The sequence below is a fragment of the Petaurus breviceps genome, unplaced genomic scaffold (genome assembly GCF_028583685.1).
Source record: "Petaurus breviceps papuanus isolate PSGF00001 unplaced genomic scaffold, PetGlider_PUasm1.0 90903, whole genome shotgun sequence".
NCBI lineage: Eukaryota > Metazoa > Chordata > Mammalia > Diprotodontia > Petauridae > Petaurus > Petaurus breviceps.
The window spans coordinates 2,702,766-2,726,877 of NW_027187376.1; the positions used below are offsets into that span (position 1 = coordinate 2,702,766).

The 24,112-nt window shown below is 41.7% G+C and overlaps 2 protein-coding genes across 3 annotated transcripts in view; one reads left to right on the top strand and one right to left on the bottom strand.

Annotated features, from left to right (window-relative positions):
* Positions 1 to 24,112, bottom strand: part of RPL37A (ribosomal protein L37a) — a 362,834-nt gene that overhangs the window by 151,572 nt on the left and 187,150 nt on the right. The gene's annotated exons all lie outside the window — the stretch shown is intronic.
* The window catches only part of MARCHF4 (membrane associated ring-CH-type finger 4), a 246,561-nt gene continuing 234,318 nt past the window's right edge, over positions 11,870 to 24,112 (top strand). Inside the window, exon 1 of the mRNA XM_069075093.1 lies at positions 11,870 to 12,385. Within this exon, the coding sequence (XP_068931194.1) occupies positions 11,870 to 12,385 (516 nt within the window). The remainder of the gene's footprint in view (positions 12,386 to 24,112) is intronic.

The following is a 24,112-nucleotide window of genomic DNA, read 5'->3' on the forward strand; positions in this document are numbered from 1 at the left end:
AGGAGGGAGGGAGAGGGAGAGATGAACACAGTGTTTGTGGGCAGGGGGCCTCTAGATTTTGGGGTTTTTGTCTTTGCCCAGAAAATTGATTGTGTTTTTCCATTAGCAGAAAGCATTAAAAATCATGACCCCTCCCATGAGAAGGAAAGGACAATTAAGTAGAGTTCTCCTAACTTATGAATACCATTAAGTCATTATAAGTGTCTTGCCCCTCCTTCCACAGGCAGTGATCAATTCAGGGGCAATTGTTACCATTAATCACATTTTTCTTCCAATCTGGCCATTCCAGAGCAAGAGGATTTCTTTGGCATTTAACCTTTTCTCCATCTAGACAAGACATGTACTCCTTCCTCCTTGAATCTCCTCTTCTCAGCTCCAAATCCCAGAGATCACCAGGTCATATATTTATATTTGAGTTCAATGGTCCCTGGGTAGAAGCCAATGTCCAGTTATTCAGCAGGTACTTTGTTTAATAAATCACAGGCCACCAAGGCATAGTGCAGAAATTTTATAATATTAGATTGGAAACCAAGTCACTGAAATAGAACTCCTCATCAGCAATAGGAAGGACAATATCTTTCATTAAAAAGGATGGTAAATAATGTTGCCTCAATAATCCTACTATATGGATTTTATGCATATGACCATAAGCAGAGAGCAACAAAGTGAAACATCTTTAGTAACCACATGTTTACCCTTTTCTTTTCCAGGACAATCATTTGTTAGAACTGCAGTTTTCTTAGGTTTGGGAGGGTGTGCGTCATTTATGAGTAAATTGTACTTTTTTGGAAGGCAGGTCACATTGAACAAAGTGGTTGCTCCAGGTGCCTTCCTGAAAGGAAGAACTCAATTTGGTGAGGATTGTGGAGAAGTAGTTGGAGAAATCTCTTTAGTGGGAATACATCCAGTCCAATTGGTAGCCAGAATTCTGGAAGCCCACAAAGTCAGGGTTTAGATAGAGAATCAGCTGTGTTGGCTGCATAAGCAAAAATGAGGTCTTGTCAGTTTTGTATGGGGTGGACACCATTTCACTTTAGTTTGCAAAACTAAAGTTGGTAGACAGAGAAGGATCATAGTTTTAGAGCTAGAAGAGACTTTAGAGTTTATTTTGAATTATCCATTTTACAGATGAGGAAACTGAGACCCAAGAAGGGAAATGACTTATCCAAGGTCACAAGGCAGCAAATAGAAGTCAGGATTTAAATATTGGTTCTCTGACTCCAAATCCAGTCCACCCCATTAGGGCAAAAAAAGTTGTTACGTTTTTGATCATATTTATTTCTAATTTGTCCTTCATTTACTCTGAATGTGATGATAGTTGCCATATATACAATGGGAATTACATAATAAAGGTTTGAGGTGTGCTTCTGTATTTCCTCTTCTATCATATAGACACTGAATGACAGGGCAAACTGCACAACTGGTCTATTTCTCTGCAGAATACTAAGACACACCCCAGCCATTCTCCTAGCATCCTGTTAGCCTGTCCCCATGTAATGATAATGGTAATTTGAAGATCTTCCCTGCCTCTTAATAAGCCTACAGGAATTTGAAGACTTTCCCTGTTTTGAAAATATACTCTTCCCCCTAACAGGCTGAATGTGGTCACATGGAGCCTGTGGTAGGAGGAACTTACTGAATGGCAAAGTAGAACCCACAGGAAACTGTGAGTCAGAACAGCTAGAGGGTAGGAGGAGAGAGGATGGCAGGCAAGCAGACAGGCTTGTGAGTAAATGTTGGTTTGTGGAAAGGATAAAGGATGCTGTTGCTCTCTGTGCTGTTGTAGCTTATTAACTTCTTTGCTATTATGATGTAATCGACTTACTTTTGTATCCAGTTTTCTGGTGTCTGAATAAATGTTTTGCTTCTGTCTTATGTATAGAGAGTCTGTTATATTTTGTGATTGAGCACCATACAGGTATATTTCTAGTGATCGTGAGTGCTGTGAATATTGCATTGGTACTATACCCCAGAATATGAGAATTCACATTCCCCATTCCCACGAAGCCATTCTTATTCTCACCAATTGTAATTGCAAATGTTACATGTAGTTAGAGTAAGTATACATATTTTCTTTGCCTATCCATCATATTATTTGCTAGAAAGGTACAGTAGAAAATAACCCTGGTGTTTAAGCCAAAAGACTTGGGTCTGATTCTGAGATTTGTCACTTATTAGCTGGATGACCCTAGGCAAGTGCCTTTGCATCTCTGTACTTCCATTTGTTCATATAAAAATGGAATAATGATACTTGCTCTAACTACTTCACAGGGTTGTTGTGAAGAAAGGACTTCTAAACTTTTAAAGTGCCATAAAAATATCAGCTATTGTTTGTTACATTGATAGATAATTGCACAAATATTTAATTACTTATCTAATTATAGTTAATGAAGCTCAAATTCTCCCTTATTTTGAAGGGTATACCAATTCAGATTCATGGAGTTTGGGTGAGGTGTTATAAAGCAGAAATGTGGTAGGGATGTATTTTATGATAACAGCTCTGTACCATGTAATCTTGCAGAGCTAAAATTTCCTGCCCTTCAAACCAGGATGGATCAAGAATCCAATATGTATGCCCTTTGAATTCTTGTTATATAAATTCAAGGTTTTATTATTATGTGTATATATATGTATATAAAATCAATATTACTATCTCTCTGACTATTGATCTACATATGCATACCAGGTAGCCTATTAAAAGCAAGCTGAATTTAAAGCTACATTGTACAAAGGAAGGTCTGCTTTAAATAGATGATACATATTTTAGACTGAAGTAATGTGCCATTGTATACATACTAATTATCATGATACAATGGAAAAAGTACTGGATTTGGAGACAAGAGCTTGGATTCTAATCTTGGCTTGTCTTCTTACTTCCTGCCTGACTTAACTTTTCTGTTCCTCAGTTTCCTCATCTGAAAAACAACAAGATTGAACCCATTCAACTTAACGAACAATAGTTGAATCGATTAAATGATCTCTAATATCCATTCCAGTATTAAGTCTTATGAATCTTTAATTTGAAGATGAATTTGTATAATGATGCAAGTTATGCATAGTATTGTACATAGTATATATACCCTTTGAATTCTCATTGTATACATTCAAGGTTTTATTATGTATGTATGTATGTTTGTATATATATATATATATATGTATATACACATGCAATCAATATTACTGTCTCTGACCACTGATCTACATATACACACAAGGTAGCCTATTTAAAGCAAGAATTTAAAGCTACATTATACTAAGGAAGTTCTGCTTTGAATGGATAATACATAGTTTAGATATACGTCACATATATGCAAGCATCACTAGAAAGAAAAGATATGTCCAAAAGGAGAAGCTTTCCTTTATATAGAGGAATGATCTGTGAATTACCTTTGGAATATGGAAGCCCTATACCTCTGAATCCAGTACTTTGGGCAATGTAATAGTTGTGCCCAGAAGAGCCCAGAGAAGGGTGTGAAGAAGATAAGCTGGGACCACCCACCACCACCTCCCTTGCTTGACTCTGAGCATGCAATTGCTGCCTCAGCACAATTGGGAATCAGGTCCAGTCTATCATGCTCACTGCCTCATTTCAGGCTTATTGAATATTTAATAATATCATTTGCCTTCCCAGAAAAGGAACCTGAAGAAGCCTTTCAGTGCCCAAGGGCTAAACAAGGCTGAACAGCCACAGTCTCCCTATCAGAAAGCTTCCAGCCAAGGGGCCTCCTGAAGCCTGACTGTAAGAGATAGGTTTGGCCTTAGGATGTGGCAGGTGATGTAGTCATTTGGTTTGCTTCAGGCATCAGAAAGGGGCAAGAAGAGAAAACAAAGTGCTGATGAGTGACTAGGGCAGGCTGCCAAGGTGATGAAAGAGAAACCAGAGAAAACTTACTGGCTACACACTCATGACTCTTGCTACCATGATCAGCTTCAAGGTGTCACTTTGTTGCTCAAGGAATCATTGAATGTTATATCTGGAAGGAACTTTAGAGACCATCAGGGTCCCTTTCTTCCTTCTGCCTCCATCCCCTTTTCTTTTTACAGCTGAGGAAATTGATACACACAGAATGTAAGGGACAAATTATTTATGCTTATGCAACAAAAAGCAGAACTGGTATTAGAATCAGGGATTTCTGATTCCTAATCCAGGCCCATTTCCATTACAACACGACACTGCCTCTAAGTGACATAGACTCGGAAATCAAACTCTCATTTAGGGAAGAATGGTAATGTACATTAGGGGATAGCAAGAATGTCACCTGTGTCCATGGGGTTTTGTGGAAGTCATCCAAACCTGCTTGATGGATAGCAGAGATTTCTAATGGCTAGTGAAGTCTGTGAGACATTCATCTCCTATGGCACACATCTAAATCTCATCAATTGGATGGGCAGGTTCAAACACCAGGCCTCCCTGGTGGACCCTAGACATCAGTCATCCTACCCCCAATCCCTCTAATAACAGGAATCTCCCACAGAAACACCATGTGGAGAAGAATGGCTAGCCTAGATTTGGAATCACTGTGCCTGGAGTTACAGCTGAGACACTTGGGATGAGAGAAAATGTAGAAACACAGTATGGCAGAAACTAGGCATAGACCAACATTATCCCAAGATAAAGTCAAAATGGGTATACGATTTAGACATAAAGGGTGAAAATATAAGCCAATTAGGAGAGCAAGGGATAGTTTACCTGTCAGATCTATGGAGAAGAGAAGAATTTATGACTAAATGAGATAGAGGAACATTATGAAATGAAAAATGGATAATTTTTCTTACATTAAATTATAAGTTTCTGCACCAACAAAGCCAATGTAACCAAAATTAGAAGGGAAACAGAAAGCTGGGAAACAATTTTCACAGCCAGTATCTCCGATAAAGGCCTCATTTCTAAAATATATATAGAACTGAGTCAAATCTATAAGAATACAAATCATTACCCAATTGATAAATGGTCAAAGAACAGTCAGTTTTTAGTTGAAGAAATTAAAACTATCTATAGTCATATAAAAAATGCTCTAAATCACTATTGATTAGCAAAATGCAAATTAAAACAATTCTAAGGTACCACATCACTCCTATAAGATTGGCTAACATACAAAACAGGAAAATTATAAATGTTGGAGAAGATATGAGAAAATTGGAACACTAATGCATGGTTGATAGAGTTGTGAACTGATCCAACCCATTCTGGAGAACAATTTGGAACTATGACCAAAGGGCTATAAAACTGTGCATGCCCTTTGATTCAGCAATACTATTACTAGGTCTGTATCCCAAAGAGAGCATAAAAATGGGAAAAGGATTCACATGTACAAAAATATTTATAGCAGCTTTTTTGTGGTGTCAAACAATTGAAAATTGAGGGGATGTCCATCAATTGGGCGAATGGACAAATAAGTTATGGTATATGAATATAATTGAATACTATTGTTCTGTAACAAATGGTGAGCAGATGGACTTCATAAAAAACTGGAAAGACTTGCATGAACTGATGTTGAGTGAAGTGAGCAGAACCAGAATACTGTCCACAATAATAGCAACATTATACAATGACTGACTTTATTAGACTTAAATCTTCTGAACAATGCAAGAGACCCATAGTGGAAAATGCTATCCACATCCAGAGAAAGAACTATGGAATCTGAATGCAGATCAAAGCATATTATTTTCTCTGTTTTGTTGTTTTTTTTTTCTTTTTCATGTTTTTTTTTCCTTTTGCTCTGATTCTTCTTTCACCACATGGCTAATGTGGAAATATGTTTAATATGATCATACATGTATAGCCTATGCCAGATTGCATGCCCTCTTAGGAAGGGGGGAAGTATAGGGGGGGGGGAATTTAGAACTCAAAATCTTATCAAAGCAAATGTTGAAAATTTAAAATTAATTGGTTAATTTTTTAAAAAAGAAAATGTAGGTACAGTAGCTGATGTCCATGTCCCTTTTTCCCTAAAGGGGGAATTATAAACAAATAATTCTAATATGCATGGGAATGTGATCTGATCCCAAATGATGGAAGCAATGTAGTTTAATGGAAGAAGCACTGGCTATGGAGTCAGAAGTTCTAGGTTACAGTCTTGCCTCTGATATTCGCTTCCTGTGTGATCTTGGGCAAACCTGGTAACCTGAAGCTTCAGTTTACTCAATGTATATATAATGAGCAAGTTGAACTACTTGACATCTGAGGCCCATTCCAGATCTAGATCTGTGATCCTAAGATCTTTCACTGTGGCAAAGCTGATAGGAAATGCAGTGGCAAGCAGGTAGTAGAAGGAGCAGGAGCAGCTAAGTAATGCAGTGTATAGAGTGCCAGACTTGTGGTCAGGAAGACTAACCATCTTGAGCTCAAATCTGGCCTCAGACACTTACTGCTTGTGTGACCCTAGACAAGTCACTTAACCCTGTTTGCCCCTATCTCCTCATGTGTAAAATGAACTGGATAAAGGAATGGCAAACCATTCCAGGATCTCTACCAAGAAAAGTCCAAGGAGGGGCACAAAAAGTTGTACACAATTGAACAACAAAAGTAGCAGCAGCAGAGCAGCAGCAGCAACAGTAGTCCTTATGGTGGTATGGTGACTTGAAATGTCCGCTATAAGGCAAATAAGGATGCTGTAACAGCAGCAAAACTTGGCACACTCAACTGTTATTTATAGCTGGGAAAATTTGTGAAGACATTGGCCTCTATGCATCTCCCTTGAACTTTTGAGAAATCTTCCTTCTTTCAATATTTCTTCCTGAAGAGGAGTTTTTGAAGCAGCCTATACTCTTACACTTATCCATCTGTCCCCAGCACCTCTGCCTGTAGTGAAATATGCACCCAAATAACTTCGTTTAACCAAATAAATCTATTAATGAGCGGAAAACCTCCTGGTGTGAAATGAAAAATATCGATTACTTTCCACCTGTTAGCAGTGAAATCCCCTCTAGCCAAATGACCCTCTTTAGATGTAAATTTTATCTTCATCTAACACCCCCAGTCCCCCCATCTCAAAATCCTCTAAAATAAATAACTCAGTGTTGGACATATTTTTTCCCAGAATCAAGGTCCATTGATTCAGTGTACCATTTATAGTAATTTTCACTTACCAGACCTCTTAAATATTACTCACACACAGGTTGATGTTTGAAGACCCAAATCCAGGGTGGTGTTAGGTTGGTTTTAAATCAGATTCAAAAGCCTTTCCATTTTTACAGAAGACAGTTCTATTATGATTCCTCCATCCTAGGCTGCACCTCGGCCCTCATTCTGTTTCTGCTTTCACAGTAGGTTTGAGTGTACTGCCTCCCCCTGCCCCACTTAATGAACATATTCTGTACACTTGGAGTTTTCACTTTAGGGCAATGACTGTTTCATTGTTGTCTTTGTATTCCTAGCACCTATTGCAATGCTTTGCACAGAGTAGGTGTTGAGTAAATGATTGTTGGATTGAAGTGGATATATTTTGCAAGTTTAGGCAAAGTAGAATAGATACATGTTCTCCACTAAAGTACTCCTTGGGTACCACATCATTTTAGAGAGGTGGCTGACCCTAGTGTTGAAAGCCATACCAGTGGTGCACAACCTCTGGCAGGTTGAACCAAGCTAGAAAGTCTTCAAGTATAGCTTTTGTGATCAATTGTATGTTTGTTGTCTGAATACAGGGCTAATTAATTTTGGAGAGACTCATTATCAGGTTGGCTACAGGATTATGATTTTTTTGGCCCCCAAAACTCTCAAAAGACCATCTGCTGAGTTATAGGATTACAATCTGTGTTGGTAGAGGGAATATCCCTAAATTATAGATCACGGAAGAATGAAAGAAACACATAAATGCCTATCTACAAACTTACTGGAGGAATGGAATCTGGTTGTCTCACTCAAAAAGGGGTCACTAATTTGTCTCACTGGAAGCAGATGACATTTTATTAGTTTCCCTTAGGTTCTTTTTGTATCTACTGTTCAGAGATAATACTTTCAATGCTTATGTGTTCATCCCTGATACAATCATTATAATTTGGGGAACAATTTGGCATCATGATATTCTTTTTACACTTTACTCTTGGGATAGGATGGGGTTCAATACTGAAAATTAAGTGGAAGGGGCATCATTCCAACAAGGAGCTAACTTGTGTTCCCTGGTGCCCAGGTAGTGGGGTGCTTAGGAATAAACCAGTAACTCCTATGGCAATGGGAGCAATTTTCTTTTCTCTCTTTCTTCTTTTTTTTTTTTTGCTTTTGGGGGGGGCAATTGGAATTAAGCAACTTGCTCAAGGTCACGAGGCTAGTAAGTGTTAAGCGTCTGAGGCCATATTTGAACTGAGGGCCTCCTGACTCTAGGGCTGGTGTTCTATTCACTGCACCACCTAGCCACCCCAGGGAGCAATTTTCTTGTATCTAATAGAGGACTGCTTCATGCCAATGATGCTGAGAGGCAGTGTACTTGTGATGTACTCTGTCTCTAGTTCATAGGTATCTAGAAGCATTGCTATGGCTGGCAGATAACTTATAGGGGCCTCTTGTCCAAGACCATGATGCTGGAAATAGGGTGGAAGCTTATGATAAAGAATGAGGAAGTATTCAAATGTCTTTCATATTTTGAATCATACCAGTTCATCCAGGTTGGTGATTCACTAATCCAGGTGCTAACTATACATGCTCCTTTATTTTTTATCCTCTTTGATCTTGTACTTCTCCTTTCTGGCCATTTTCCTGCTTGTTAGCAGTTCTTCTTGGAGAGAGGGCTGGAGCAGAAAAAAGGAAATAGAAATGCATTCAAAAGAAGAAGTTGGGAAAGGTCTCTACCCAAGGATTACTTTAGCTGAAAGGGTAGGAGCTGTTGATTAAAATGGAATTATGTAATTGTCTTTGGATTTCAATATCTAGAATCCACTAGATCATAAACAAGAGTGTGTTATAATGTGGGATGATGAAGATGAAGAAGAAAATGGACGTGACTACAATCATCCTCTTTGTTACAGCATATATTTAGCCAATGAATTTCAGATCTCCACCTTTCAATAAAATCTTAATTTGCACTCTCCCCACCATGAGTTTTATGTATCCTCCAGGTTTTGTGTGGGAGTCTCAAAACTTCATCCACCTCCACCTCTCAGGGCCTGTAAGACAGACATCCAATTAAAATTGATATCCACACTTAAATGTGCAGGTCAACAGTACTTAGTGCAGGAGATGATAAGGTGTTGTTGAGTCATTTACACCATGGCATGCACACTAATCTTCCACTCCAGAGCAACTGTGGAAGATGCTAGAGTTAGCATCTAAATCTCTCTTTCTCCTTCCCCCACCCTCTCTTCTCCCTCTCCCACTTTTCTCCATCCCTCCACCCTTTTCCTCTCTAACTCCCTCCCTTTTTTGTTTCCCTCCCTTTCTTCTTCTCCCTCCCTATATCCATCCCTCTCGCTGTCCCTTTCTCCCTCTCTCTTTCTCTCTCTATTCCTCTTTCCCCCTCTCCTCCTCTTTTCTTCCACCCCTCCCAGGCTGCGTCAGTCCCCCAGTAGCGTGACGCGCGGGGTCTGGGTGGGAGCTGTCCAGCCGCCCAGGGTGCTGAATGCAGCAGCGGAGGCAGCGGAGGCGGTGGCGGAGACGGCAGAAGCCACAACACTCAGAACCTCTCTTTTCAGTCCGGAGACCTGCAACTCGCCGCCTCCACCGCCTCCCTCCCAACACCACCCTTTTGCTTTGCCTTTGCACCGAAGATCGAGCTGGGGGACAGAAGCCGAGGCGGCGGGCTCTGAACACCGGGGAAGACAAGACGACACCCGACATCCTTGCATTTGATTTGCTTTCTCTCCCTTTTTATAATATATTTGCATATATATTATACATTTTTTTTGCAAGTCAAGGGCAGGAAGCTAAAGCCACATCCTGGCTCCCCCCAAACGCCGCCACATCTCTCCCCTCACCCTCCCCTCCCTTCAGACTCCAGCTTGCACCGCAAACAAGCCTTACCTCGTTGCATCTGCGAGGAGAGGTAGCAACAGCGAATAGAGCCAGCCAGAAGAAGCGGAGAGGAGGGGAGGGCGGAGGGGGGTAGGGACACAGCCAGGTCGGCCGCCGAGAGGTGGGTGGGGGGGCTGCTGGGGGGAGGGGGCAGGGGTAGGAGCTGCAGGCAAAGACACAGCAGCCTTCCCTTTCCCCCTCCCCCTCCCCCAAGCCACCCCAGACGCGGACTGCACGCTTTTATTATTATTTTTAATTGTATTATTACGCTCCTTTTGTTTTTCATATATATACGCATATATATAAAAAACAATATTCCGTCTCTCCAAGTCGGCCCTCCTCATCCTCCACTCTCCTTGTCCCTCCCGGCCCTCACCCCTCACCCCCACCCCACGCCTGCCTTGCCTACGGTCGCATGGCAGCGCTACCAGGGAGCTGGGGCTCAGGGCCAGCCCCCAGGGAAGGAGGAGGAGGAGGATCATGAAGCTCGGACCCGCGGCCGCGCCGAGCGGCTGGCAGCAAGAGGACGAGACGGAGCAGCCCCCACCCCGGAGACAGCCGGACGCCGCCGAGAAGCAGCAACAGCCTCAGCCGCCGCCGCCGCCGCAGCAGCAACAGCAGCGCCGGACTCGGTCAGAGGAGAAAGAGGAGGAGGAGGAGGGTGGGGAGGAAGAGGAGGAGGACGGCGACGAAGAGGAGAAGGCGGCGGAGGAGGAAGAAGAGGAAGAAGAGCAAGGGGTCAGCCCTAACCTCCAGTTCTCCCTGCCCTCGCTGCCCTCCAGCCGGGGCCTTTAATGGAGCCAAGGCGAGGGGACCTCGGATTTACAAGCTACAGCAAGGGTGGTCTGGGAGCCGAGATCATGTAACCCACCCCTTCTTTCCTCCTCCCCCCCTTTCCACACACCCTTTTTTTCTTCCCCTTTAAGCTCACCTCCCTCTTTCCTTAGGGAGGGACCTCCACGCTCAGGAAGGAGCCAGCACTGCAAGAGTTAAACGTGCTTTCCAATCTCTCCCCACCCACCCTCACCCCAAGAGCCACCATCACCTAGTCTCTCTTTCCGAACCTCCTATCTTTTCTCAAAAAAAAAAAATTCTTTATTGTCCAAAAAGCCTTCCCTACCCTCTCCACCCCTTTGGCAGCAGAGGCAAAGCACAATTTCCTATTTCAATAACCCAAATCTTCCTAACTCAACTCTGCTCCTACTAGCCTCTCTGGTGCTTCTGGGATTAATCTCCCCAACTCTCTTCTCCTAGGGCTTGAAACTTCCAACACACCACCCCCTCCCAGCCCTATTCCCTATTTCCTGAAGTGAGTTTACTCCCTTTAGATACATTCATAACCATTTATCAAGAGTAGGTTTTCCCTGAGTTGAGCTCAAGTCCATTTCCTCATTTGATTTAAATTCTTCCTACCCTAGCCCCTCTAATCCAAAAGAAAGACACCTCCACTCCTTACTAGGACTTTGAGGAGAATTGAATAATTCTCCAGCCCCTACCCTACTTCCCATTCCAAAGGAATTCCCAACTAAAAAGGTTTTGGGCCAAAGGCCCAGTTTTATCATCCCCACTCCACAGTCCCCTCTGTTACCCTACCCTACCAACTCAGCCCCTGTTCAAAGGCAGAGAGGAGACCTCCTTGTCCAAACCAAGCCCTGGGTTTGAGGGAAGAAAGAAGATAAAGACAATTATTTTTTTCTTTTGGGAGTGGGGGTGGGGGAGGGTTTAGAGACAACAGATCATAGGAAGTTCACCCTTCAGGGGCATTTAGCATTTTGTGATTTGGAGGAAATTTAAGAGAGGGGAGTGACAAAGTAAACTCTCCCTCAACCCCATAGCACAATACACTGTGGTCCCCCCACCTCCATCCATTCCCTCTATCCCCAAAGACTCCAGTTGGGAGCTCGGCCCTCTCTCTACCATAGGCACATGCTAATGCCCCTGAGTGGGTTCCTCTGGTGGTGGTGGTGCTGCTGCTGCTGGTACTGCTGTGGCGGGTGTTACCAGGCTCCCCAGATGTTGCGCCACCAGGGTCTCCTCAAGTGCCGATGTCGCATGCTCTTCAATGACCTGAAGGTCTTCTTGCTTCGGCGCCCACCGCCGACCCCGCTGCCCATGCACGGTGACCCCCAGCCCCCTGGCTTGGCAGCCAACAACAACACCCTCCCAGCCCTGAGTGCTGGTGGATGGGTAGGCTGGAGGGGTCCTCGAGAGGGGGCCAGTGGGGAGATCCCTCCTCTGCCACCTCCGCCACCCTTGCCACCAACCTCAGCAGAGGACGACTGGGGTGGTCAGGGTGTGGAGCCACCTGCCTCCCTGCTCAGCAGCACCTCCTCAGATGACTTCTGCAAGGGGAAGGCTGAGGACCGATATTCACTTGGCAGCAGTCTGGACAGTGGCATGAGGACCCCCCTCTGCAGGATCTGCTTCCAGGGCCCTGAACAGGTGAGTCCTTTTTCTTCTTACCTTACTCCTTGGCATCTTCTGGGCCTTGAAGATGCATAGTTGCTAACCTAGATGAACCATAATTTGGGCCTTGGAGAGGCCAGTATCAGATAATCTCTACTTCAAAACCCCAAAAGATACATTATGAGTTTCCAGGACTTATCAATGGTTGATTCTTCTCTTTAGGTCTGCCAGGTGGCCAAGGGATGGCATCTTTTGTGTCTCTAATAGTATCTTACCAGTATCTCATGCTAGTGGTTTCTTACCCATCATGGAGGAAAAGGAATGGGAGAAAGTGACTCTGGAAGAGATTTCTTTAGTGTTGCTGACACATTTTAGTTGTTACATTTCCCTTTCCAATGATATAATTCCAGACCCACTCAGAATGCTTCCTCAGGAGCCTCGAACTCAAAAGTAAGGGGTCCAGAGGACAGTAGGGTAAGGAAGCCTCTCAGCAATGATATTTTTCAGGACTCCCTTTGAGTATCTGACTCTATCCAGGGGATACTCTCTCATATCTCAAGACCAGCCTCACAGTTGACTTTTTCTGCTTCCACAAGTTCTCCAAAGACACCCTCCCCTAACTTTCCTCGATAGATTCTGTGCTTTTCATTTTGAGAACATCCTAGCCTCAATAACTTTGTTTTCCAGAGCACTATCTTCTCACACCCACATTAGGATACAAAGGATTATATAGTTTGCTCAAAAATCCTTAGTATTCCACCCCCCCCCCACGTGAATGCACACTGAGTTTCAAGTTTTTCTAGGTAGAAAGATGGGATGGAGGGATATGGGGGAGGGGTGTTTTGGCAATTCTCCTCCTTTCCAAAGAACCTAAAACTGATGAGTTCAGAGACAATTTTTGAAAAGCCTATATTAGGAGACTAATGGGAGGTGAGCCTTGGGTAGAAAGACTTTCTAAAGTTTGGGGGCCATTCAATGAGATCTTTTGGCAATAGGAATACATACCCTCACTGATGGGATTCTGACCATAGTTCCTATTTCCTTGCTCCTCTCTCCTGCCACTCTGGTCTCCTCCTCCTAGACACACTACCTGTCTAAAGTCCTGAACCTACTCTTGTATTTTGGCATATCTGGCACATTTGGGAAGTAGCCATATGTTTCCTCAAAGTACTGAGTCGTGCCAGTTTTTGCCAAGGGAACTCTCAGATGAAATATTCCAATAGAGTGACCTGGATCCAAACCTATAAGGAAAGTGATGAGCTGGGCATGATGAAGAGTTAAAAAAAAACTGGTCCAAACAAAATAAGGTTAGAGCGAGTTTTTTGGAGTATGAAAAGTCTCTGATTTGGGCTTCTGGACATTGAAACAGTCTCATAAACAGCCTTCCTGCTATTCCTCAGTCCCACGTCTATGCTGCTTTGAGCATTCATATCATTAGAAAATGTTCTGCAAATTTACAAGTTATACTTTCCAAGGAATGGAGAGCACATCTGTATGATATATAAGTTAGAAAAGGAGGTTTGGGTAGAAAACCTAAAGGGATGTAAGGAAGGGAAGGAGAACTTGACAGAAGCTTTGGTGGTGGTTAAGAGGACTGGGACAGAGTGATGGTTCTTAGGTAGTTACATTGTGGTAGAGAGAGGATTTGTGAAGCATTTGGTGAGCAAAAGAAGATTTAATATGATGCAGGCAAGATACCCCTCAGTTACTTGCTCCCTTCCTGAATATGAGATGGGTATTGACTTTGTACTCTGGGCAACCTGTTGCAGAATGTTTAATGATCCAGTGTTGGTTTCAGGGCATGGGGATGGGTTCAGGGAATTAGGGATGGTATGTCACAGAATGAAAGTCTGGGAGGTAGTGGCCACTGCTATATTTTAGCTATATCTCAATAAGATGAAATTACTTTAGGAGACTGAGGTCTAGACCAGTACCCATGAAACTCCCTATGAAAGCTTTTCTGCTTTGAACAGAAATGTTCCCACCTACCAAAGGAAAGAGACATTTCTGATTTCATTGATACAGGGAACTCCCAGATGAGAACTCCTCTGTTACCAATGCAGGCCAGCACCTTCTCTACCCTTTCAGTGTTAGACAGATGTCTAAAACACTAAGAGATTAAGTGACTTGATCCGGATCACATAGCCAGTATGTGTGAGAGGCAGAACCTGAACCCAAGTCTTTCTGTCTCCAAGGCCAGCTCTCTATCCACTATTCACACTGCCTTTCAACAAAGTAAGAATCAAGAATCCCACCCAGTTCTCTACTTCTAGACTTCACCTTTCTCCCCAGTTTCTGAATGTACAGCAGAGAAACTCTTCCTGCTGAGAAACCACAGCGAATGAGTACTTCATACTGATTAGTTTCAGTGGGGCCTAGTAACAGGATCGCAACTCCTCCGGCCAAACCCTTCTCTTCTGTGATGGGAAAGAGTCATTCAGTCTTTGGGGAGTTCTCCCTAGGCTCTTGTTCTGCTCCCTTGGGATCTGGTGGCAGAGGCTACCCCACCTCCTCTGAGGTATCTTGGTCCTGCTAGAACAGGTGCTTGTATCTGCCAAGCAGCCAAGTCTCTAGAAAGCAGCAAGATCAGAATTTCAGATATGGATTCTAGGCCTCCCCCTCACCTTTGATTCTTGGCTTTTCTTTAGTAAGTTGTCTCAGTTTTTTAGACATCAGTTTTGCTCTCACTGAAATGAGCAGATGTTTCCTTCTCCTTCTCTCTGCCAAGTATTTGTTGAGAGGCTCCAGGAGAAATTGAATGTAGGTCTAATACCGGTAGCGTTCATTGATTCAATTTACTACAGGGCCTTCCTGAAACTGGAGACTTTCTCTTTTTGTATCTCACTATTTTAAAGTAGTATCAAAGTTCAAACAACAAAATCAACAATTCAGATTTGTTTTTGTTCTTTAAGCTTTTCAAAGCTCTTTCCTCATAAAAACCAACGAGGTTACTGTGATAGAGTGGTAAAAATAATGTCTTTGAAATCAGAGACCTATGATGAAATTCAGGCTGTGACATTTATCCGTTGGTACCTTGAACAAATCTCTTACAAATGAGATAATAACTAAAAAGCATTTAGCACAGTTCTTGGCACGTAGTAAACACTACATAAATATTAGTAATTACCATTTAGTATTATTATTATTGTTATTAATTACTTACCCTCTCTGGCCTTAGTTTTCTTTTTTGCAAAATGAAAGGATTGAATTACATGATTCAGAAGGTTCCTTCCATCTCTAAAATGTATGGTTCTAGGAAGATAGTATATTATTAATCCCATTTTACAGATGAGGAAACTGAGGCTCAGAGAGTTCTTTGTCTATGGTCACACAATTTGTGTCATGGTGGAGTTTAGAACCTAGGCATCCTGACTCTAAGCCTGTTCTCCTTGTCACTATAACACAGGGGAACCTCCTTTGACACTGGGGGATATGTTACTATTGCCCAAATTAAATGTATGTATTATCAGGATATCCCTGCATTTGCTTGTTGTATTTAAGGGATATGTTATAGACAATTTAGGCCATGTTATAATAGGGTCAACTTGAAGCAGTAATTACATCAATAACCCATTCCTTAGAATTCTAAACTGCCTTTCCCAGCTTTCATCTCCCTTCAACTTTGCAGTATCTGTGCCAGAGAGGATGAGGTTTGGGATGGGGGATGACAGGAAGGGGGTCAATTAACCGCCATTTTATGAAAGAGAAACTGAAGAGCAGAAATGGATAACATGGCATCCTTCATCTTAGCTGCTTCAGCTTGTGTCCAGCAGTCAAAATCACAGAATCTCAGAGTGGGAAGAGACCTTGAAAATTGTCTAGTCTACTATGTACCTGGACCAGAATTCCCTTTACAGCATCTCTGATGAGTGCCCATTTAGCCTCCTCCTGAGTGGGGAGCCTACTACCCACTGCCCACTAACTCTTAAGGCAGCCCAGTCTGCTTCAGGACAGCTCTGTTAGGAAGTTTTTCCATAGATGGAGCAGAAATCTGCCATTCTGGAGCATCTACCTGTTGGACACTCTCAGGCCTAGAAGACGAGACATTCTTAGAGGGCTGAGCACTTGGGTCTCCTATTCATCCTCTATCACAGTGGTGTCAAAATTAAGATAGAAACAGAGACCACTAATCTGGTACACAAAGATCCTTGTGTCTGCATATTGACTTTGCTTAAAAATATGATGATATCTATGTTTTGTTATATTTTTATTGATTTTGTTGAATATTTTTCAATTATACTTTAATTTGGTTTGAGCAGCATATTGGAGTGGACCCTGTGTTTGACATCTTTTCTTTTACCATATGTACACTTAATGGCCTTCTCTGTGTACAACACTCCTTTGGGTGCTGGTGGTGATTACAAAGCAAGAAACTGAGTCCCTTGCCTCTAAGGACTTCCAATCTAAATGTTGGTGATTGTAGTAATCAGAATAGCTCCACCTCCATACAAACAGCTCTCTCCACATCACTGCTCACAAACAGACCTAAGTGATTGCCCTGGAAAGCATATTAGTCAGGATGAGGAGAGGCAGAGTTATTGTGAGAACAAGTGATACTTTTGAGATTAGACTCCATTCCATCTGAGAAGGCTGAATAAAAAGCCCTTCTCAATTGCTCTCTTTTCTCCTCCCCTCCCCTCCCCCCCCCTTCTTGGCATTGAAAATGGGTTAAGGATTGAAGAGGGTATGAACTACCCACCCTTCATGAACAAAAGGATTCTCCCACTACCTAAATCACATTCCATTGACTAGCTCAGAGGACAGGGCCCTCCTTCCTAGTTTATTTAAACTGAAGAGATTGTCCTGCCTTCTAGTTTGTCAGGAAAACCACAGTAGAGGCTGTCTGACTGTGGTTGTTGATTACTATTTGAGTACCTACAATGCTCTACGCACAAAGTACTTGTCCTCTATCTTCATTATCAAAAAGTCTTTACTAAGTGCCCATATCTGTCTGGCGCTCAGCTGAGCAGTGCTTCCATTCTAGAGGGGAGAAAACTGAAGAACAGAGATAGGAATTAACTTGGCACAGGCAGTAATTAGCAGAGCTGGAATTTGGACACAAGTCTTCTGATGCCAATCCTCTTTCTGCTGTATCACAAGGTACTGCTTTAGGTAGTGAACCTGTAGGTTCACCTTTTCAGAGGGGGAGGGGTACAAGTGCTATTGGCCCCATTTTACTTAAGTAAACTGAGCCTCAGGTGATGAGACTGCTTCAGTTTTGTCTTTGTCTCTCCAACACCTGGCACAATTCCTTGCACATAGCAGGAGCTCAATAGATGTTTATTGAGTTGGACCATCCAGAGTCACAAGGATCAGAACTGGGACATTTTAACTATAGATGCTAGAAAAACTCCTTTAACTTACTTGTAGTTCATTACAGTGGAGTGATGAGAAAGTTTACTTGCTCACCTAAGGTGAAGTCACAGGAGTTTGTGAACTGTTTTCCATTTGGTCAAGGTGACAGGTTCCCCTGTCACCACCGGAGACAAAATGAGAGCAAAGAGAATCTGATGGCAGCAAGGGGCATTAATGTTAAACCCTTGGAAGGTGGAAGGAAACCTTTCCCCTTACCCCAGGGACCTTTAAAAATGGGTGTACAGAATTGAATGGAGATTAGCCTCAAACAACGGGATGGAAAGCAAGGAAGAAGGGGAGATGTAGAGAGGATAAAACCATATCTGTGAACTTTTTTGGTCACATGCATTGGGATAATAGAAATTAATAGTCATCAGTATGAATTGAAAGCAAGCTATGCCTCTTTTCTCTTCATTCTGTAATTGGTTTCCTTAAGACATTTTCTAAGCAGATAATTCAACTGTGTTTGCTAGATGCAGTTATTTGTACTCTCTGAATCTGATAATATGGGGAACAATAATTAGCCATGGCTGGAAGGAGCCTGTGGAAATGGGGCAGGGTGGCTAAAAGTGATTGCAAACAAATGAGAACATTTGTGAGGCCTGAAAGATTTTAAATCAAGACGGAAATGGATGACTCTGTATATTCTGCTAACTCTAGAACTCAAGGTAGGACATGTTCCCTGGCCACAAGACAAATACAGGACAGACACATGCAAATACTATATATGCAAATGTGCTACATAAACACCATACTTGCTATCACTCTACAATGTACATACACTGTACACTGTATACACTGTGCCATAATACAATATGGTATATAGAAATTCAATTTAGAAATACTTTGTACACAGAACTCATATTCATTATGAGAGAGTAACACTGTAACACAGGCAAGAAACTACCTCTAACAAATATTCTAGGATTAGTATGGAAAGCTGTTCAGATCTCATGGCCAATGAGGATGGAATATTGTCTGGACCCTGAGGATGGATATCCCCTTCAGGAAAAAGAGGAGAGTCCAAGTCACACACAAATGATGAAGTTAGTGTGTTCTATTCACCTTTCTGTCCCTAAGGTTCCATTTCAAAGCTATCAAAACATACTTTCTCCCCATCCCATTCTGTTAAAGCATAAAATTCCAGAAATTTATCCCACAAGAGACTTATTCACAAATGTAGTTATTCTTTCCTAGTAGGCTATGTAAACAGAAAAAAATCCCATTTTAAAACACCCTCTACATGGAATCCCCTCATATATAGTGAAGAATAGAAAATGTATGTCTTTCCTTATTACATGGAAAGCCTATGATGAATATGATGGGAGAATATGGTACTCTGATGTCCTTATTATAATCATTGGTATGATTAACCAAAGTTTATTTATTCCGTTTCTACATTCATTAAATTAATTTGTTCATTATTGGTATTTTCTCTACATGTTGGTCTGTTTTATATCTTATATGGTAAGTCCATCCAGGGCAGGCAGACAGGCAGCAAGCATTTATTAAACACTAACTATGTATCAGGCACTGTGCTCAACCCTGAGGATTCAAATACAAGCAAAAAGAAAGATGGCACCTGTCCTCAAGTAGCTTAATTATAATGGGGAAGACAACACATAAAAGGTAGCTGAAGAGGTGGGAGAACTGTGGTGAAGCCTGAAAAGTCAGGAACATAATTGGAAGGGGAATGAGGCATGACCTTTTTGGGTGGGCCTATCCTCAGAATGGAGGTCCCAGAAAGAACTCTCCAGTGGAAGAAGGAGGCCAGAATGGCAGGAGAGATATTCTAGGTAAAGAAGTCAGCTGAATCAAAATGGAAAAGTCAAGAGAGTCAGAAGCAAAGATTAGAAGAGGAAATGGACTTATTATCTATGTAGGGCTAGGGTATACCTGTTTGTTCATTTATCCATCTCTCTCTCTCTCTCTTTCTCTCTCTCTCTCTCTCTCTCTCTCTCTCTCTCTCTCTCTCTCTCTCTCTCTCTCTCTCTCTCTCTCACCTATATCTACTTAGATATTAAATAAAGCATGTTTTAGGATGAGGAAGAAGCAGATACATGGTCTTCTAATTTAAGTCTAGTGAGGATGTTTAACTAAGAGAATAACTGGAAAACTGGGAGAGAAAGGAGATACCTTGGGAATAATATTCTCTCTTTCTCCTTTCTGTAAATTCTTCCTTCCTTCTTTTTTCCTCCCTCCCTCCTCCTCCCTCCATGCCTTCCTTTCCTCCCTCCCTCCCTCCCTCCCTCCCTCCCTCCTTCCTTCCTTCCTTCCTTCCTTCCTTCCTTCCTTCCTTCCTTCCTTCCTTCCTTCCTTCCTTCCTTCCCTCCTTCCTTCCCTCCTTCCTTCCTTCCTTCCTTCCTTCCCTCCTTCCTTCCTTCCTTCCTTCCTTCCTCCTTCCTTCCTTCTTCCTCTTTCCTTCCTTCCTTCCCTCCTTCCTTCCTTCTTCCTTCCTTCCTTCCTTCTTCCTTCCTTCCTTTTTTTCTTCCTTCCTATTTTTTTCTTCCTTCCCACCTCCCTTAGGTCTTTCTTGCCGTCTTTGTTGTTTTTCTTTCCCGTTGTCTTTCTTAGCTGGTACAATGGAGAACCACAAATGTGGAAGAGCAGTAGTGGGTGGGGATGGGCACAGGCAAAGGAAAGCTATTCTGATGGGTATAGGAATGAAATGACAGAGCAGTTTCACGTATGAGAGAAAAGAGGCCAAGTTGGAAGTGAGCCCAGAAAGAAAGAAAAAAAAAGATGCTGGCAAGCACATACTGTATAGCTGTAGCCATACCACCCCCATCTATAATATAGACACTGTATTGTGTGTGCATATAATATCTACAGCTATCTTAAGGGGAAAATAAGAAGGGTGTGCACATAGGGGTGGGCTGGCTGATGACTGAATATTCGAAAGTAAATATAGTACAATTTTGGTGATCTCATGGAGGGAAATTGTCAAGAAAAGCATTGTCTGGAAGAAAGAAAAAAGCCTGGGGAAAGATTTTTTTTGCTAGAATTAGGTAGATGCAATGTGGGGCAGTGAATAGATCACAAGAAAATAAAATGACTTTCCCCCTCTTATTCCTGACTTTGTCACTAATTAGCTACAGGACCTTGAGTAATTCATTTCTCTTCTCTTCTCTGGGATGCATTTGTAAAATTAGAGGATTGGACTAGATAACTTCAAAGGCCCATTCTAAGTTGAATGTTCTAAGATTTCATTCTTTTATACTCTTCCTCCATTGAGGAGGTGATAAAAAAGAAGAATTATGAAAAGTTTCTGAATATAAATGAACATATTCTACTACCAACCTGAGATATGACCCTGGGCAATTGCTTCCTCTTTCTACAACTCATTTCTGTTTACAAGATTAAGAGGTTGGATCATCAGGAAAGTGATTTAAATTTTACTCAGCCTTACTTACCCCACTTGTAAAATAAAAAGTTTGGACTCTATGATTTCTAAGACCCCTTCTTGCTCTGATATTGTATGAATTTATGAAAGGCATGTGATTCCAGGGCAGGATTCTTTTTTTTTACTCGAGACATAGTTTGAATTTCATTTTATCATTGACATGAGGTTCCTTCTAAAGAAACTTAAGAGATCATTCTAATGTCCCAACACAGAGGAGACATTCAATAAATATTTGTAAATCATGATGATTCTTTTCCCTTGCTATCTCTCTAGGCACTCAGTACAACTAAAAATGATAGTTTAGGCCCTCTTTCTTTCATATATGAAGACACAAATGCTTACACAGACATAAAGCAATGAGATTAAAACCACAACTCTTCTGTGAAGACTTCTTTCATTAAAATATAGTCACATTCCATGTATAGGAGTGAGGAAAGCATAGATGAAATTATCTCCAGGGGCCATTCCAGCTCCATGAATTCCTGATTCTGTAATGATTAATGATATCTCATCCTGGGAATAATTATGGTCATTTCCCAGTTTGTGTCCATTTTGCTATGAATGGTTCTATTCTCATCATAATGAAGAAACTTGTGTAATCATGTGTGATTTCTTGTACCATAGTTCCTGACTGGTCACTGTGTATTTGTAGAGGGTGTTCCAAAACTCTTAGTTGCAGCATGCTTTAATAGCTCAAATATGTAGTCATGTTTGAAAATATGGAAAGTAGAGGTTAACAATTTGTTATATGTGCAGAGTAGAGAGTTACTAGCTAGACAGGAAAGGTGTGCAGGCCTGGGCACAAATGGGAAAACAATTCAGTTCAATTCAACAAGCATTTGTTATGTACTTACTATGTTCAAGACATTGTACTAAGGCATCCCCACCTAGGGATATATTAATGAAAGGAGAGACAGTTTTGCCCTCAGGGATCTTACATTCTATTGGAGATGGGGTGGAAGGGGAAGAAATTACAACATTTATACAGCTAAGTGAATATATTGTAATTTGAAGAGGAAAAAAATTCTAATTAGGAAAGAAGAGGAAATCTTTCCATAGAAAATGAGTAAGGATTCTAAGAGGATTCTAAGGAGTTGGAAAGGGGCTATATTCCAGGCCTGAGCAAAAAATCATGGACATAAGAGAGGGAATGATGAGTTGTGAGATTATCAAGTAAGCAGCCTGGTTTGCCTGGAACAAAAGAGTTATGAGGGGAGTAATACAAATACTTGAAATGTAGATTGAAACCAGACCATCTACAACTTTAATTGCCACATTTGTATTTTATTTATAGATAATAAGGAACCATTGAAGTTTCTTGGGCAGGGGTCTCAAGAGGGGAAGGGCAAGGTCAATCTCATGCTTTAGAAAGATCATTTTGATAGCATGTGGAATTTGGATTGGAAAGGGGAGAGACCAGAAGCAGGGAAACTAGTTAGGAGGTTATTATAAAAGCCTAAGTGAAAGGAGATGAGGCTGTGAACTAAGGTGGTAGTTGTGTGAGGGAGGGGAGAAAAAAGTTTGCACTCAAGCATTGTTGTGAAGTTAGAATCAGCAAGACTTGGTTGCATGTAGGGCTTCATAAGATTACAGATTTACAACTGGAAGGGACCTTGAAAAGTGAGATAAGAGTTGAGGACAACTTTGAGAGGAATAAATCTGGTTGACTGGAAGAATGGGGATGACCAAAACAGAAAAGAGGTAGACAGTAGGCTTGGGAGTGAGAAGAAGATGATTCATTGAGTTTTAGACATGTTAAATTTAAGATTCCTGTGGGACATCCAGGTGGTTATACCTAGAAATTAGTTGAAGATGTATGACTAGAACTCAGGACAGAAGATTAGGAGTGGAAATGAAGATTTGGGAACCATAGAGATGATAATTGAACTCATGAGTGATGATTAGCGAGAGTCTAAAGTGAAAAAATAAAATAATAGGACTCAGTACATAGCTTTGGGGGACAATCTTGTGTAGGGAAGAGGAGATAGATAATAATCCAGCAAAAGGGACTGAGAAGCTAGTGGTCAAACAGTTAAGAGGAGAGCTAGGGGGGAGTAGTATAATAAAAGCTGAGGGAAGAGGGAGTATGCAGTAGGAAGGTGATGCTTGGTAGTGTCCAAGTGGTCAAGAGGAAATTAACTCATCAGTAATGGTAGAAGGAGCAGTTTCAATGGAGTGGGGAAGGGGTCGGAAGCCAAATTATAAGTAGAAGGTGAGGAAGAGGAATCAATGAATGTCAATAACATTTTGTAGGCATTTGATTAAAAGAGAAGAAAGAGCAGTTCTTAGCTGATTCCTCCCTCTGCCAGATACTCTTAGCATTTAACAGAATCCCAGAAATTAAAGACAAGTGATTCAGATCCCCTACTTCTTTATTGGGAGACCTTCAAACACTCAGTGGCTGTTTCCTTTTCCTCATACTCCCATCACCTTCCTCTCCTCCTCAAGTTACTCCTACGAGTGTTTCAAGATTCCAGATTGTAAACATTGTATTTTGTTTGCATAAAATATGTAGAAAAGACCAAGACCCACAGAATATTGAAAGACTTGGAGGAAGACTAGGGAGATTTTTGGCAGAGGATTTATGATAGTAGACAAGAATTGCACAGCACGAGAAGATGAGGATGCTTTGGTAGAAGGAATATCCAAAGAGGGGAGTTCATGGATACATTGAAGTATCAAGACAAAACACATGGCCATCTTTGGGCCCACAGTTATGGGCTTGTCTTCATGTAAACTGCTTCTGTTCAGCAGGCATGCTTCTTCTCTGCATTTTCAGTCTCAGATGTGCCTCTAGTCTCTCGTCATTGGGCCCTTTGCTCATTCCTCCATTTGAAATATGTTCCTCCTCCTCAGTAGTCATTATGAACATTAATCAAGATGCCCTTTATTAAACATGTATGAGTATGTGGCAGCAGCTGGACAGAAATATCGAGAAAGTAGAGACAGGAAAATCTCAAGGAGTTACAGTCCAGAATGGACATGTGAACACAGAGTTTTATGAG